At 31.4% G+C, this 16,768-nt stretch overlaps 1 protein-coding gene across 1 annotated transcript; it reads right to left on the reverse strand.

Annotated features, from left to right (window-relative positions):
• Positions 1-1,622: 1,622 nt before the first annotated feature.
• Positions 1,623-3,711, reverse strand: LOC108450814 (putative pentatricopeptide repeat-containing protein At1g12700, mitochondrial). The gene is made up of 2 exons (XM_053028986.1): positions 2,403-3,711; positions 1,623-2,282 (listed from the first exon to the last, which is right to left on the reverse strand). Exons 1-2 carry the CDS (start codon positions 3,604-3,606, stop codon positions 1,843-1,845), a joined length of 1,644 nt encoding a protein of 547 aa, XP_052884946.1. The 5' UTR covers positions 3,607-3,711; the 3' UTR covers positions 1,623-1,842.
• Between the last annotated feature and the right edge of the window lie 13,057 nt (positions 3,712-16,768).

Below are 16,768 nucleotides of genomic sequence, written 5' to 3' on the forward strand. Positions count from 1 at the left end.
CTGGAGTTTTTGCTTTGGCTATGGATATGGTTGCCAAAGCTAAGGATTATTCACAAAATGGCAGCTTTTACCATCAGTTGTGGAAATCGTTTTCATTTGGGAGTTGAAGTCATTGAGCAATTTGCATCGTGATACAATGTTTTGTCCTTCAATTATAAAATGTTATGGAACCTGAACATTTCGCCTAAGATGCACTGTTTTGCATGGTTGGTGATTTTGGAAAGGATTCGTACGATATCTTTCCTTAAGGATAGAGGCATTTCGATCTCGGATGAGCATTTTGTTTGTCATTGGTGCAAAGTAGAATCTAAGGATGTTAGTCACATTTTGCTGAACTGTGCCCGAGTTAACAAATTCTGAGGTATTTTATCCTTCTTTCGTTATGCTTTGATAAGTTGCTGTCTAAACCTCTGTTTAATTGGTGGTTGATGTCTATTATGGTTGCCTTGTGGACCATCTAGAGTGCAAGAAATGATTCTATCTTTAGAGGAAAAGATTTTAATTTGGAGTACATTATTTTTCTGGTTAAATTAAGATCTTTGTATTGGATAAAAGTCTTGCCAGAATATATGAATTTTGTTGAGTCAATGTGGGGGGTGTGTCCGCGAGATTGTGAAAGGAGTATGCGTAACCATCATACCGAGAGTGTGACACATTGGGAACCTTCAAATGAAGGCTGGTTAAAGTTTAACGATGATGGTTCAACATTAGGTAAATTTGGCCCAAACGGGGTGTGGAGTGATTTTTAGAAATTATGGCCATTAAGTTAGCTCTTCGTTTCTTCTTAGACTCCTAGTGAATTAAAGGCTAAAAGCTTATGGTTGAATCCAACTCCATAATTACGGTTACTTGGTGTATCAAAGAGAAATCTAGGCCTTGGAAATATTGTCACATTTTTGCAGGCATCGATGAGATTAAGATGTCCATTCGTGAGGAATTATTTAGAATAATTGGAAGAGATGCTAATGGTATGGCAGATTCATTGGCAAAGTCGGGGTGCTTTCCATCCCAAATGTTATTTGCAGATTGGTGATTGATAACTGTTGTTGAAGGCTTTATATTGGAATGGCAGAACATCATTGAGTTCAATTGAGATGATGGTTTCATTATTGTTTCATGATTCACCGAATCATTTGGACCGGTTCTTAAGACTGTCAAGCAACAGTATTTTAAGCTGCTTTAAGCTGAATTGATAAGTGTTGCTGTTTTAAGCTGTGATGCAGTTGCAATGATCATAACAAATAATTCTACAAAAATAATTAAGTTAACTGAGTTTGATTAAAGATAAATATTTTATTATACAATAGTTTTCGTAATTAAATAATAAAAAATATTTCTTCTGTTATGAAAATATTTATGTTATATTTGTTTCCCTTAAAACCATCTTCGAAAAATGAGTTCAAGAAAATTTATCAAATAATGTAAAATGTTTTACATAAAATCATTCAAACACAGAAAAATATTACATTTTTCAGAAAATCATACTATTTTCCAGAAATCATTTTTCACAAAATGTTTTCAATCCAACAAACCCCAAATTTGATTGAATTCTACACTATGAGTTAAAAGTTCTGAGCAGCCGAAAGTTATACGGATGCTATTGTCATTGCAACAGATAGTGGTTTTCCCCTAATTTCTTAATATTACCACCAACAAGAATCTCACTTATTACATAAAGTCAAAACAAAATCAACAATATTGAAAATAGACACTAAAACTCATTCTAGTTTCCAGAATCTTTTATCACTTTACAATGGTTATGCGCAAACTGATTCACATTTGCAAGTGATGATCTTTACACAATTTGTGAAACATTTCAGATTACACAATTTGTGAAACATTTCAGAGCAAGATTGATTTATTAGAGTATACGATAAGTTCCATAAATAAGTTGGCAGTGAATATATCTGCAGAAAAGCCCTTACCAACCATTTCTGTAAGAAGTTGCGTTGCCTTTGAGGTATAGCTGTTGCGAAGGAACCCCCGAATCATTACATTATAACAGCAGCTATCAGGAGAACAGCCATTATCTCCCATGCTCCCAAACAACCTGTATGCTTCATCCGGCAATCCCTCTTTACACAGTCCATTAATCATTATACAATATGTGTAAACATTCGGTTTTAAACCATTGTCAGAGAGTTGATGAAATAATTCCTTTGCAACTTCGATATGCCCAACTTTGCAAAACCCATTAATTAAGATACTATATGGGACAATATCAAATTCCAACCCACTATTTTGCATTGCTTGAAAAAGTTTCAATGCCGCTTCAATATGACCTGTTTTGCATAAACCATTCAGCAAAATCAAACAGGGTGTTATATCTGGAACTTGTCCAGAAGCAAGCATCTTTTGAAAAAGTTCACAAGCAGTTGAAATTCTCCCTAACTGAAACATACTTTGCATAAGGGTGCAGTAAGTAACTATATCAGGTGCACAACCCTTCTCAATCATCAAGTTAAAAACTCTTCTAGCTTTATCCATTTCATTCTGCAAGCAATGACCATTAACTAATGCATTATAGGTAACAACATCAGGCTCAATGCCTTGCTTTATCATTGCATCAACAATATCCTCAGCTTCAGAGACCATCCCTTCCTTGCAATGTGCATCGACCAATGAATTATACGTGAAAACATTGGGCTCAATGCCTTGCTTTCTCATTATGTCAACGGTCTCTACAGCTTTAGGAATCATTCCTTCCTTGCAAAGTGCATCAATCAATATGGTATATGTGACAATATCAAGTGAAATATTGTTATCAACCATTTCATTCAAAAGCCTTATTGCCTCCTCCTGCTGGCCCAAATTACACATGCCATGAATTAAGCAATTATAAGTAATGATACATGGTCTAATGCCCTTAACCTTCAATTCGGAGAAGAGATTGAGAGCCTCCTTTAATAGCTCCTTCTTACAAAGGCAGTCAATGACTGTGTTATACGTTACAATATCGGGCTCAAAACCTCTAGCTTCCATCAGCCTTAGAAACCTAACAGCTCTGTCTGTACTGCCACTCTTACACATCCCCTTAAGTATTACATTATAAACAATCAAAATAGGTTGATACCCTCTTTCAGTCATTTCATCGAACATACAAACGGCCTCAGAAATCTTACTTTGATTACAAAGCCCATTTATCAAAGTTGAAAAAGTTACAGCACTAGGCTCAACGCCTAACTTCAGCATTTTCCCCAAAACAGAAAACCCAAAATTAATTCGACCTAATTGACAAAAGCAATTAATCAAGATGTTAAAAGAATAACCATCCTGGGAAACGCCTAATAATTCCATCTGTCTATACATAGAAACAACAATGGCATAATGTTTCATCCTAACAATGGCTGCTAATAATTTATTGAATTCCACAATGGAAGGCTTTGGGTACTTGTCAATCATCTTATTGAACAAAATCAAAGCATCGTCAACATTATCGAAGCGATCATCTATTTTCCCCTTTCCTCTAACAGACATGGGTTTCTTACTTACGGCTTCGATGTGGGTAGCAATGGTGTTAGAAGAAGAAAAAGAGTGGAAATTAGAAAGATGGCTTCCACCATTAACAAGTGAACGAAGAATGAAAGAAGAAGGAAACTTACCCATATCTTGAAACCAAGCAAAATGGAAAACCTAACAGAGCTGAGCTTGAAAATTTTGGCTTGAGAAGTGCTATTTAGGGAAAGGGTTAGCGTAATTTGGGTAACTTAAATTTTGGTTAATTTTAATTTAAACTGAGTAAAATTAATTTGTTAGTCCTTATGCATAAAATACCAATTTAGTCATTTTAGGGACTAATTTAGTAGCTAATAGAGGTGATCATGGGCCGGGCCGGGCCGGGTTCGGGCCGGGTCCAAATAAAATTTTAAGCCCGTATACTAGGCCCGGGCCCGGCCCGAAATATGGGCCTAAAATTTTACCCAAGCCCGACCCGAAATAAAATTACTAAGCCCGGCCCGACTCGGCCCATATTAATTTTTTTTCTTATTTCATTAAATAAAAAATTTAAAAATATAATAAATCAAATATATTTAAAAACATAAAAATAAATATTAAAACAAATAAAAATAATACTAAAACAATTTTTAAAACAATACACAAATTAACAATATAATAAAAATAGTTATATTAAAAATTTAAAATAATTAAAAATAAAATAAAAAATATATTAATATATAATTGGTAGGTAAGGCCCGGCCAAAAAACTCTTACCGAGGTCTGCCCATTTTTTAAACAGCCTCGTTTTTTTGCCCAAGCCCATTTTTCGGGCCTATATTTTTACCCAAACCTCCCATTTTTCTAAGGGCCTTGGTAGTCAGGCACAAAACCATGATCACTCTAGTAGCTAAGGCTCGTTTGTTTTATTGAAAATTACTTACATAAAATGATTTTCAAAAATAATTTTCTTGAAAAAGTTAATATTTTCTAGTGTTTAAATGAATCTATGTAAAATATTTTCTCTTGTTTGGTAGATTTCTTGAAAATATTTCATAAAAGTTGTTTTCAATGATACAAATATACATTTGAGATTTATGATAAGTAGCGAATTGATTACAAAGTGATATTAAGGTGAAATTATAGTAAATAATGAATCTTCATGATGTTAAGGATTAAATTGTAAACTTTGTGAAATTTATAATTGAAACAAGAGAAGTGATACGCATAATTTTTTATGTGAAATAAGATATTATAATGAATTATTTAATTAAAGTGCTTTTATGGTGAAATATAAATTACATAGCAATAGAGACTAAATTGAAAAATGTACAAAAGCTTAAGTGTGAAACAATTTAATATGTGAATAAAAAATTATGATAAAAGTTTAATGAATGTGTTATGAGATGGTGAAATTGCATAAAGTATTGTAAAAATGAAATTGTGGAAAAATATGGAACTTTATAATGAAAAGGACTAAATTGTTAAAGTTGAGAAAATATGTGGATGAAATAATATAAGTGAAAAACATTAAAATTTGATATATGAAACAAGATATTGAGATAAATTATGTGATAAAGTGTAACAAGAAAGAAAATTGATTTAATATGATTAATTAGTGAATATTAAACTTTTAAGATAAAAAAGGGGTTAAATTGAAAATTTATGAAAGTTTATAAGAAAATATTTGATAAGTGAAGAATATAGTAGAAAATGTAACATCCTGGTACTTTGACCCGATGTTTAGGTTGGGTATCGGGATGTTACTGTGAACAGAGCCTTATCAGTTTGGATAATGTATTACGAAAATTTGGTAAGATATTTTACAGGAATAAAGAGATAATTTTATGTTGACGGGAAAACTTTTTACTTTAACCGTCCTATTTTACATGAAACAAACATCGAAAAAAACTGAAAATATTTTCCTTAAAAGCTTTTAAGTTGAAACAAATGGAGCCTAAGTTTGTTAAGTTCAATTCTCTTACTTCCAAAATCATATAATACTTATAAAAAAATCGTATTTTAATTAAAGGATTTAATGACTATCACAAGACTGAATTTATAAAATATAAAGACTGAAAATAATTAAATTGTACACATAGTATGAGACTAATAATAAAATTTTGTTTGTCAAATCAAACTGTTACAATTTCCGTTAAAACTAAAAATTAAAAATTAAAAAATACATAATTAAAATTGAACAAATTTAAATACATGTACTAAATTCACAACCTAATCATAATACATAATAAAAAGACTAAAGCATGAGGTTGGACATGTTTTTTATATATATATATATATATATATATATATTTTATAATTTACAAAGCAGTGAAGATAACTATTTAAGTATTATATTTTCACCTTTTAAATGATGTTTCAAGTTTTAAAAATAACTCTACATTACTTATCAACAAGCATAAAACATGAAAAACAACAACCTTTCCATTAACCCAAAAAATCAACATAGTTATCAATAAGTGTTGGGTATAATAGTAAAACATATTGCATTTTTAAGGAGAGACGTATGTTCAAATTTTGGAGACAACATTGTCGAGAAGAACAACTATAAACTTCGAATATGAATCGTAAAACAAATATGAAAAATGCTATAAAAATTAACATAATTATAATTTTTGTCAAATCAAATCATCTTATAATATATATGAAAAGTAAATACAGGATTACCTAGATATTAACCCATGAAATTGTGACTGTTGGCTCTTTGAGGGTGTGATTAGAATGTGGGAGGAAAAAAAGAGAGAAGAGATAAAAAAAGGAGGGGAAATAAAAAATAAAAAAAATTGTGTTTTTTTAATTATAAAATTTAAGAACTTTTTTTGAGTTGATAATTTGTTTGATATAAATTTCCATATGCTATGAATATATTATTAAGTGAATGTTCATAAATTCTAACAGTCATTAGAAGTAGATCTCTACTTCATTTATATTTTTATACCTATAAATAGAGACTTTGGATAAATGTAAATATTCGATTGATCAATAAAATACGTTCACTTTTTGCTTTACCATTCTCTTTGTTCTTTATTCTCTATCTATTTATTTTATAATACGTTATCAACACGATTCTCTTTTAATTGTTTTTCTCCATAAGTTACAAATTTTTTCCTCTTTCACCAAGCTTTACCCCTTATAAGCGGCAACCAATGCAATAGTCGATCATTCCAAATTTTCTGCTCAAGTTGTTACCGATTGCCTTCTAGAGTTACTACTATTTTAGTCTTCAATTGGGGCTTGCACACTATGTGTAATCATCATGCAAAGAAATTTATATAATCCTTACGTATGCTCGTGATAATAGCCAGGGTGATAACGATGATGTTAAAGAAACTCAGGTATATTTTACTATAATTTATTTAATATATCCTGTTTATTATAATTAGAGACTAATTAATCATGACAACATGAATAGATAGATTTTGATTTAAAATCCACGCATGTTTGCGATGGTGATTATCAAATAAAGAATCTATTGGGACATTTATAAGTTCGTCTTAGTAAATCTATTACATTCCCCGAAAAAAATAAAAATAAATATTATTCCAATATTTGGTAGTACAAAATTAGCCGAAAGCTCCAGAAGAGCTAATATATTAATGTAACGCCCCAATTTTCGGGAATTCTGTGAATGTTGGCATAGGTTTAATTATGTTAGTGGGCCTCTAGAAGGCCCAAGCTTAAGATAGAACCCGGCAATTTTAGTTAATTTTTGTTCCATAAGAAAAAGCGGGTGAAATTATGAAATAGAACCTATGTGAAAATGTTTGAAAATGCTATAGGCTAAATTGAAGTGGCCAAATAAATAGGAGTGCAAAATAGGAGGATTTGCATGACAAACCTCCCATTTTACATGAAGTGGCCAGCCATCATGTTGTTGTAGATAATATGAGCACTTGATATCCATAATTCATGGTACAAATTGATAATGGGTTAGGTAAATGTTCCATGATAATGGATTAGATAAATATTCCATGATAATGGGTTAGGTAAATGTTCCATGATAATGGTTTAGGTAAATGTTCCATGATGGGCATTTCATGTCTTTTGTATTAAAGAATTAAATGGATGAAATATGAAATTTTATTAAAAGAAAAATGGGTGAAAAGAACAAAGTTTTGTCCATCTTTGTTCATCATAGCTGAAAGTTAGAGAAGAGAAAGGAGAGGAGAAAGCTCTTGAATGTTCGGTCACTTGGGGAAGAAAATTGAATGTAAGTTCATGGTAGTTTGCTTCTATCTTGATGTTCATGAGTTCTTCTTGATTCTACCTTAACTCTTGAAGCATATTTTGGTTTTTAGTTGTGTTGTGAGCATGTAGTCATTAATTAAAATGAAGGAAATGGTTGTTGTTTCATATTCTTTTGATGAAAAATGGAAGATAGGTGAAGTTGAGCCAAACAAATGAGCATGCATGTGCCTTAGATGCTAAGGGGAAAAATTGGCTAACATGTTGTGCTTTAAAATGATGAAATGGAGATTATACTTAAGTAAAATCATAGATATGTGATGATTGATTGGTGATATACATGTTTAAATAACAAGCATGCAAGTTAGGTGTGAAAGAGTGATTTGGTAATAAATCTGCTTGGGATAGCAGCAGTAACGTGACTTTGGAAAATCACCATAAATTGTGGGAGATGAGTTAGAAGCTGCATAAATTATGTAATTAAAGCTTAATGAGTCTAGTTTCAAATGGAATAAACGAGAACATATTTTGAATTCTGTACAATGAGAAATTTGATTCGTAATGAAGAGTGGTCAGATTAGTCAAACAGTGAAGCATGGGAAACTTTAAGAAAAATCTGGTATTGATTGGCCATACCAAAAATTCTGAAAATTTTATGGATAGAAGATATATGAGTCTATTTTCAGGGAAAATTAACGGCACTTGATTTGGAGTTTCGTAGCTCCAGTTATAAATAATTTAGTGACTGTTGTTCAGGAAGACAGCTTGCAGTGAAATTATGATTATGTGGTAAACATTGACAAAAATTTGTTAATGAGTTGCTTATTGTTTTCTTATAAGCTTACTATGATCTGTAGGTATGGTTGGCGAATATTGTAAGGGGTTAATCGTAGTTTGTATTTGAATAGTTAGATTAACATGTTAGTAATCCAATTGTAGGCGGTTCGTGTGTGGATCTCGTCAAGATATCGTCATAAATGTGTGTAACTAACACCCTCTTTCTTAGTCTAGATCGGCAAAAGTCGAAAAGCGAAATGCCGAAAACCGGTATTTTGTAGATTTGCGAGTGTCAAAGCGAATGCTCGTGAGGTAAATCGATTAATGTTTCTGGTAAGCTGCAAAATTTGGACTGCAAAGTGCATCATTTCTGTACCCTCGATATTTTTGGGCTTAATGGGCCAAAATTGGAATGATGGGCCAACGGGCCCAATTCGGTAAGAACCCTCGGTACGTAATTCTGTTAGTACGTGAAAGGTAGGAATATGCATGAAAAACCCTAAAATAGATAAATTACTGAAATACCTTTAAAAGTGGAAAATTTACAGTTTTACCCCTAGGAGATAAATTACCGAAATACCCCTAGGGTTAAATTGACCTAAATGCATGTTTGACTGTTGTTATTTACTGCATGCCATGTTGTTATTATCTGATGCATGGGACTGGGATATTGACGGAAGAAGTACTGAAAGTGGCTTGTCCACGTACTGGAGGCTTTGCCTCAATTCTTCGATAACTGAGCAAAGAAGGTCAAGAATCAGGAGTGTTAAATTTGGGTGGGTTGAGCTATTCCCACATGGAGTGTATGGCTGGTACGGGTGGAGTGTAGTGGTTGGTGGGTTGAGTAGTCTCCCAAATGGGCTTGCATATGTTTACCGATGTTGCATGTATTTTGAAATGGGCCTATGGGCCATCTCATTATCTGAATAAGGGCTAAGGCCCGGTTTATTATGTCTGAAAGGGCTCGCCCAAGACCACTGCACACTGAATGGGCTTAGGCCCAATAGACTTAAGTGACTTGGGCTTTGAATGGGTTTTCCTTACACACTGAGTTTCCCCAAACTCACCCTTCTTTAACCTTGCGGTGAGCCTTGATGTGGGTGACTTGGAGCCGGAGGGATTCAGAGTGGCCACGGTGAATACTTTTGGGTTTGAAAAAGAGACTGGTTTTCTTAAGTTATTTTTAATTACTATTTAATTTTGGGTTGTAAAAGGCCAATTTAACTTTATTTTCTTCTTTGATTTTCTGGGATTATATTATTTTAAACAACTTTAAATTGATGGATACCAATTCAAATGGGCTAGACTTAGGGCGTGATTTCAAAACGATACTTGTTTTTTTTTTAAATAACACGACGTCACGAATATTCGATTTACCAAAGATAATCACTCAAAGAAATTTCAACTTGTTATAACCAAGTGTGGCAATGGATGTGGGCATGTCTAGGATTGGATCCAATCGGAGAGCTTGGTACTTAAGCAGCCTTCATGGCTCACCTCCTCTGTTATGGATACCTACCTGGTGCCCAGCTTCCATTCACTTGGTTAGTTTGACAAAAGTCGGCTTTTAAAACACTGAAAAGGGAACACGGGTTTTTGACTTCAATGTGGCACGTCGGATTTGGGCTTAACGTCTGGGCCGGGTTTGCGGTGCTACAATTAATATCTTGTGATGGTTAATCCATTGGTTTTAAAATATATTCATAATGGATCTCATATTGAGATTGCGAATAAGAAAAAAAATATATTTCATATGAATCAAAAGAGGATTGAGTTATTGATTTATATTTATCACTCTTGTTATAAATTGAATTGATTGTGACTATCTTTGTGATCTTTTGTCATCGTCCTCGTTATAGGGTTGAGAGAAAAATATTAGACGGTAAAAGGTCTACTTAAATTGTGGGATAATTTAAAAGAAAAATGCGAGAAATATAATATGGTAATTCTACCTGAAGCTCATTATGGTTGGATGCACATGAAGTTGCAAGTTTTTTTTTTAAACTGTAAGTATAACTCTACAATATTTAGAATAAGTTCTCAATTAAAATTATGTGGAAAAATATTACTGATGAGAACTTGCAAGAGAGAAAACTTATGTATGAAAATTCATTGGTTATGTACCTTGTAACACCTCAAACCCGGTCTAGATATTACAACCGGATCTGGAGATGTTACTGTATATCTATTGAAAATCCGAAATTCATTTGTTTCTAAAAGTCGTCATAAGTTCCTTTTACACAGAAATCTGATTATTCGAAAACATATCTTACTTCACTGGTTTATTGAAAACGTTGTTTGTTTGCACTTTCAAAATGTATAAATTTGCAGCAGAAATATTTAGAACGTCAAATTTTGGAAAACATAGTTTGTTATTTAGAAATCCATTATTTTGGAAAAAATGAATGTTGTCAATAAAAATGTTTAAACAATTCGTGCGATAAAAAAAAAAAATCCAAAACCAACATAGCCCAAAATGTCCAAATAGTCCAAAAGTTACAACTCTTAAACCCAAATTTAAATAAATTAAATAAATGAATAGATTAATATAATCGAGCTTCCGTTCAAAAAGTGAGTTTTTGAAACTCAGTGTGTAACATATAAGTTAAACAACAGAAATTAATTAGACAAATATAGCAGAAGCTGAACATATTAGAGCAGTACAGATGCAGAAATATAATCTTACCCCAATCCGCTACACACATACTTCGACCATCCTAACACACCATATGGGGTATGAAACACTTATCCAGCCCTACACACCATGTAGTGTCGGTATGACGCTTTTCAGAATATTATTACATCTTAGCTTCCAAACCAATTGGAAAATTATCGTCGTCTATAGAAACATATGTACGACTGATAATGATACATGCATGGATGGGGTAAAATTTATTCAATTCCATTTGTCGAAGCTGTCAATTTTCAAGTTTGAGAAATTAGAAGACTTGCGACGACTTTTTGGAATTGAATAAATTTTACCCCATCCATGCATTTTTAGGTTAAGATGTCATCATGGCATTTGAATATCTGTGACACTCCAAACCCGACCGGGACGGACCAGCCCAAATTTGAAGCGTTACATTAGCCACCTAAGTGACTCTTCGCTAACGACCTCCCAAGACACATCTTGACCTTATAAGACCTCAATCTTATCCATTTATTAGTTATTTACTAATGCGAAAGTAATTTGTGAACCAATTTTAAACTTTTTATAAGTAATTTAACCTAAGGACATTTTTGTCATTTTACCACCTACGATTAAACTAACCCGAATTTAGATCTATACATTTACCAACCCTCTTTTAGTCAATTTATGTAAGCCCTAAAAATTTCAGCTTAATTCGAGTTTATTTTCTATGTCTAATTCAAGTTTTATCATTAAAGACTAAATCTTAACAATTTTTAACTATCAGTACAATACTTGAATATTAAATTGAGTGCGTTTCTAACAAATTTTATCAATTACAAGTCTAATGCTAAAATTTTATCAAGTTTCCTTATCATTTAAGGCTTTAATTAGACTTATCAAGTGACAAGACTAATTTGAAATTTAAACAGACTAGAGAACCAATTTAAAAAGACCAGAATTCAAACCCCCAACAGTCTACTGCAGTTTTTTAGTGCGAAAAATTTGATTTAAACCCGATTTTGAGTATTTTAATGGCCAATTAAACCTGATTTAGCTATAATTAAATATCATACATATTTATATACCTTCAATTGAATTTATTAACACAAATTATGCCCCAATTAGATAGAATTAAACATTCAATTTCATGCATATCATCCACCGGTTGATTCAAACAAGTGGTGTACATTAGTCACTAGTAAACCACTCTATGGAAGCTTCATTTAAAAAATGGTTAGTGTAAACATCATGCCTCACACACCATGTTATCAATCACCATGTTATCAAACAACAATACACCGTAAATTATTCAATAATCAAACTCAAACATGCATATATGATATTATAAAACCATACAAAATTAAAAATGTCCAATGTTCAAGTCCAATTACAACAAAAATTAAACTAAGTCTCAGAAGTTCCACAATGCCCGATTAATATATCTAAAACATGTAATCTAAATCTCTACCAAGCCTTAATCTCTTGGAACTCTCTTGCTCGGCTCCTCAGCTCCTCAATCCCGTTGGTTAACTGCACGAATGTGAGGGTGTGAGCTTCAAAAGCTCAATGAATGTTAATAGAAGAACGAGTAAATTAGCTCCCAAATCATGCTTAAATTGAAACCAATCAAATACAAATTTTCAGTCACAATATCAATTCATAAAAGTTCAATGTCATATGCTCAACCATGTATCAAAAATCATAATTAATCATGGCATATAATCATCAATTTAGCATGTAACATTTCATACATTTATATTGGCATATACAATCATGGCTTAATCGGGTGATCATACATCGGATAAACGGATCTCTTTACTCCCAATCAGAATTAGAATCAGTCTCGGATTGAGTAGGCTGAGGCCACACGCTCCCTTATGTCTCCTCAAATCAGTCCCGTTGAGTGGAGACACAAGCTCAACACTCCCTTATCTACTCCTAATCAGTCCACCTAGAGTCTCATTGCTCACAAATAACTTATCAATTTGGTGAGTACTCACAAATCCTATGGCAAGTCAACTATATCGAATGGATCTACCATGCTATAATTCCAATATAATCAATCAATTATAACATAATTTCAGTCAATAATGTGCTCATTTAAAGTGCCAAAATGCATATGTGAATCATGTAACATAGTTATTTTAACATCAAATTAAATCTAGCATACCAATTACCTATTATCAATGTTCATTTATCAATTGAAATATCAACATACCATGAACCAAAACCCCAAAATACTTGCTTAGTTCACCATTATAATCAACAAAATCAAGCATATAAAATCACTAGATGCTTACTTACCAACACTTAACAAAAATTTCATCACTTAAACATATATCAATAATCTTGCAAAATTAACTAACCAAAACTCAATTAAATATTTTCAATCAGTAATTAATCATCCAAATAAGCATAAGTGAAGGTCAACTTACCAAATCGCCCTTAAATAACACTCACCACACAACTAACTCAACCACAACAAATTGATCAACCAAGCAAATCCAAGCTTCAATTTCGATTAGCTCGATCCTCTTCAAGATTCGGACCTTCAAAAGAGACAAAATAGATATTACCACCTATCAAAAGATATAATAAGTGCAAATTTCATCAACTAGGATACAAGAAATTCTCTCTCAAAGTTACCTTACTGGATTTGTATCATCAAGTCAAAAACTTAATTCCTCACAAAATTGATCACTGCAGCCCTCCTAATCACTTCCAAACATCAATACTAGACCAAATAAACATATATTAAGCATTAATTTCACATTTAAATCAATTTCACAAAAATCCGGAAAATTGGTTGATGATCATGATGAAATTCGATTTTTTTTAAATTACATTACAAAACATGTTTAATCTTGATAAATAAGATCAAAAATATTCTAATAGATTCATTTTGAGTTGGAACATCCATTGATTTGTGGATTTCCTCTCAAAATTCAAAATTCACCATTAAAACACTTTAAGCTTTTAAAGAAGATGACATTGATATAAAATCATGTAATTATCACTCAAATCATGTAAATATGCTTCTAATCATCATAAAAATAAGTTTAGAAATAATAATTATCTTTTATTCGTTCTAAATACTTCGATTGAAAATCTTGATTCAAGAACCTTGAGAAATTTCAGAATATTTTTGGCTACTATTGTGAATAATTTCAGGTGAAAAGAGAGAGTATTTTGAGAAGGAAATTTGTTGAATCTATTCTCTAATGATAGATCTTTAAAAACATGCAAAGAAAACGAATTTTATAGTTCTCTAATCTGATATAAATGGTGTGAAAATTAGGCTAGATGCATTGAGTTTAAAATTGAAACAACCCACCAGAAATTTAAAATTTGGGAAATTTGACTAATAGCCCCTCTTACATTTCCCTTACTTTACCAATTGATCCTTTCCCTCCAAAATTCCGAATTTAAAGGTTTATTTGCCAAATAAATACTCCAAAATTTCTCTTATTTTACAATTAAATCTAATTTAATTAATATTTAAATTTAACTCATTAACCCCCAATAAAATTATTTTAAAATTCTTTTTCAACCCAAATTAATTATTTTCACTAATAATTATTTAATTGCTTTTAAATTAATTTTCCAAAAATATTTTTATTTTTCCAGATTATTGTTTAATCCATTTTAGATGAAATTGACATCCTAAGTTAAATTAAAAATTACTATTAACTTGATAAGTTCCTAAATTCACACTCGGAACCCAAAAAATATACCCGAAACTACTAGACCCGATTTAGGGATATTACAATATCTATCTCTCAGCTTCAAAGCGCACTTTGAATCGCTCGATTTCGAGTTTGGGAGCTCAAGTTATGACCGTTTTAATAAGAACTACGCGAACAGAATTTCCAGACGTGATTATGATAGGAATTACAAGTTTTGAGCTTTTAATTCGAGTTTAAATCATATTAGGTTTAAGTTTTGGGATTAATTTTTATTATATATGAGCACAATATTGTATTTATCAGCTCTTATTGTTTTATTATTTTATTATTCCGAATTTTTACTAATTACTAAGTAGTTTAAGTTATTTAAGAGTATTATGTCAACAAGAAAATTTAGTTTAAAACTACTTCTTGTTTAGATTAAATTAGAGTTTTAGTTATTTAGCTAGCCTATATATAGACCTTTGCATTGTACACAAATCACACAATTCATTATTATTCCATTTCTCTTTTGAGTTAATAAATTATCATTTTCTTTTCAAGAATTTCTCTTTAGTTATTTTTAGAAGAGTTCATCAATCTTTTCAGATTGTGGGGATTATTTTCAAACTTTTTATTGCCAAAGTTTTTATCATAGAGGGGGAAATTAGGGTCGCTTGAAGGGGGTTATGGATTCTTTGTGTTTCTGAGGCTTCTTAGGACTTTTACACGCCACGTTCTATCTTCTTTATTTTTCTTCTTTATTATTTTAATCTTTGATCTTATTATTCTACTTTATTCATATTGATTATTTGTTTTTAATTGTCTTCTTTATTTTTTATCTGACTTGGATTCATTTGTGTTTCAGGTTGTTTCAAATCCAAGTTTCTTTTTGAATTTCTAAAAACCTAAGTCAAATCCACGACTTTAACAAATTTTACGATTCGCTTCCACATTCATCGGCCTCATTCTTTATCATTTGGTATCAGATTTAGGCATTTTAGGTGTTCTTTGTGTTATTATAAAATTGATTTCTAGCAAACAACCTTAAAACAAAATTTTTTGTACCGAGAGAATTTTCAAAAAAAGAAATTCAGTGGGTAAACGATTTTCAAATGATCTGAAATTTTACATAAAAAATATTTCTCACAAAAAAAAGATTGAAAAAGTGCAGAAAAAAGAAAATATAAAAAAAAAAGAAAAAGTAAGAAAATATTCTGTGGGTTGAATTTTGTGCCAAACCTTTCCAGATAAAATCTACATTATTTGAGGAAGCTTCACTTTAAATTTCGTAATTTTTGGATATCGAGAACACCTCGAACGAAGTTTTTCAAGTTGCTTTGTAATTTTTCAGGTTTTTGGGTTTCAACAGGTTTTCAGGTTTTCAGGTTTCAACAAGTGATTGAACAAGTTTGTCAAGTTCCTCTGTGCAACATAATTCTTTGGTGTCTAGCCGATTTTGGACTCCTAGTGCTACTAGGTTTGCTTTGTTAGTTTGATTCTAATACATTTTAATTGATTGATATAAACACTTTTTTTAAAAACTCACAAGATTAATTATTGCCTTATTAAGAATTTTATTTTTATTTCTGAGTGCATAACAGTGAAGTTTGTTTAATTTTTCTTTTCTTGAGTGCAAAAGATGGAGAGAATGAATGGAAAAAACTGAAGCCCCACATGAAAAACCCTTCGAAACAAAGAATAGAATTCTCTCAATCTAAATGTTTCTGTTGTTATAAAACCTAGTGTAACATCCCCTTTTTAGTGTGTCAGAAACAGTGGTTTCGGGACCACAATTTTGACAAGTAAATTATTATTTTATTACTTATTTAATGTTTACAAGATTATATTAAGGTCTTATTAAAATTTCGTTAAGAAATTTTGATGTTTAAATTGTTAATTAGGTAAAAAGGACTAAATTGTAAAAGGTGAAAAATTTGAGTTCTATTAGTTAAAAGGATCAAATGGCTATGGAAAGGAAAGTTAATGGATTTATATGGTAATTATACCATAAATAATGCTAGTGGATGTGCATGGGCAAGATGTTATGGTA

Source organism: Gossypium arboreum, chromosome 5 (assembly GCF_025698485.1).
Source record: "Gossypium arboreum isolate Shixiya-1 chromosome 5, ASM2569848v2, whole genome shotgun sequence".
In the NCBI taxonomy this organism is placed as follows: domain Eukaryota; kingdom Viridiplantae; phylum Streptophyta; class Magnoliopsida; order Malvales; family Malvaceae; genus Gossypium; species Gossypium arboreum.

Excerpts from the sequence above, each read along its gene's own strand:
- LOC108450814 (XM_053028986.1), bottom strand. The coding sequence starts at position 3,606 with ATGGGTAAGTTTCCTTCTTCTTTCATTCTTCGTTCACTTGTTAATGGT. Across the intron at positions 2,283-2,402 it reads TTACTGCACCCTTATGCAAA|GTCATATTGAAGCGGCATTG; the intron begins GTATGTTTCAGT and ends TATGCAAAACAG.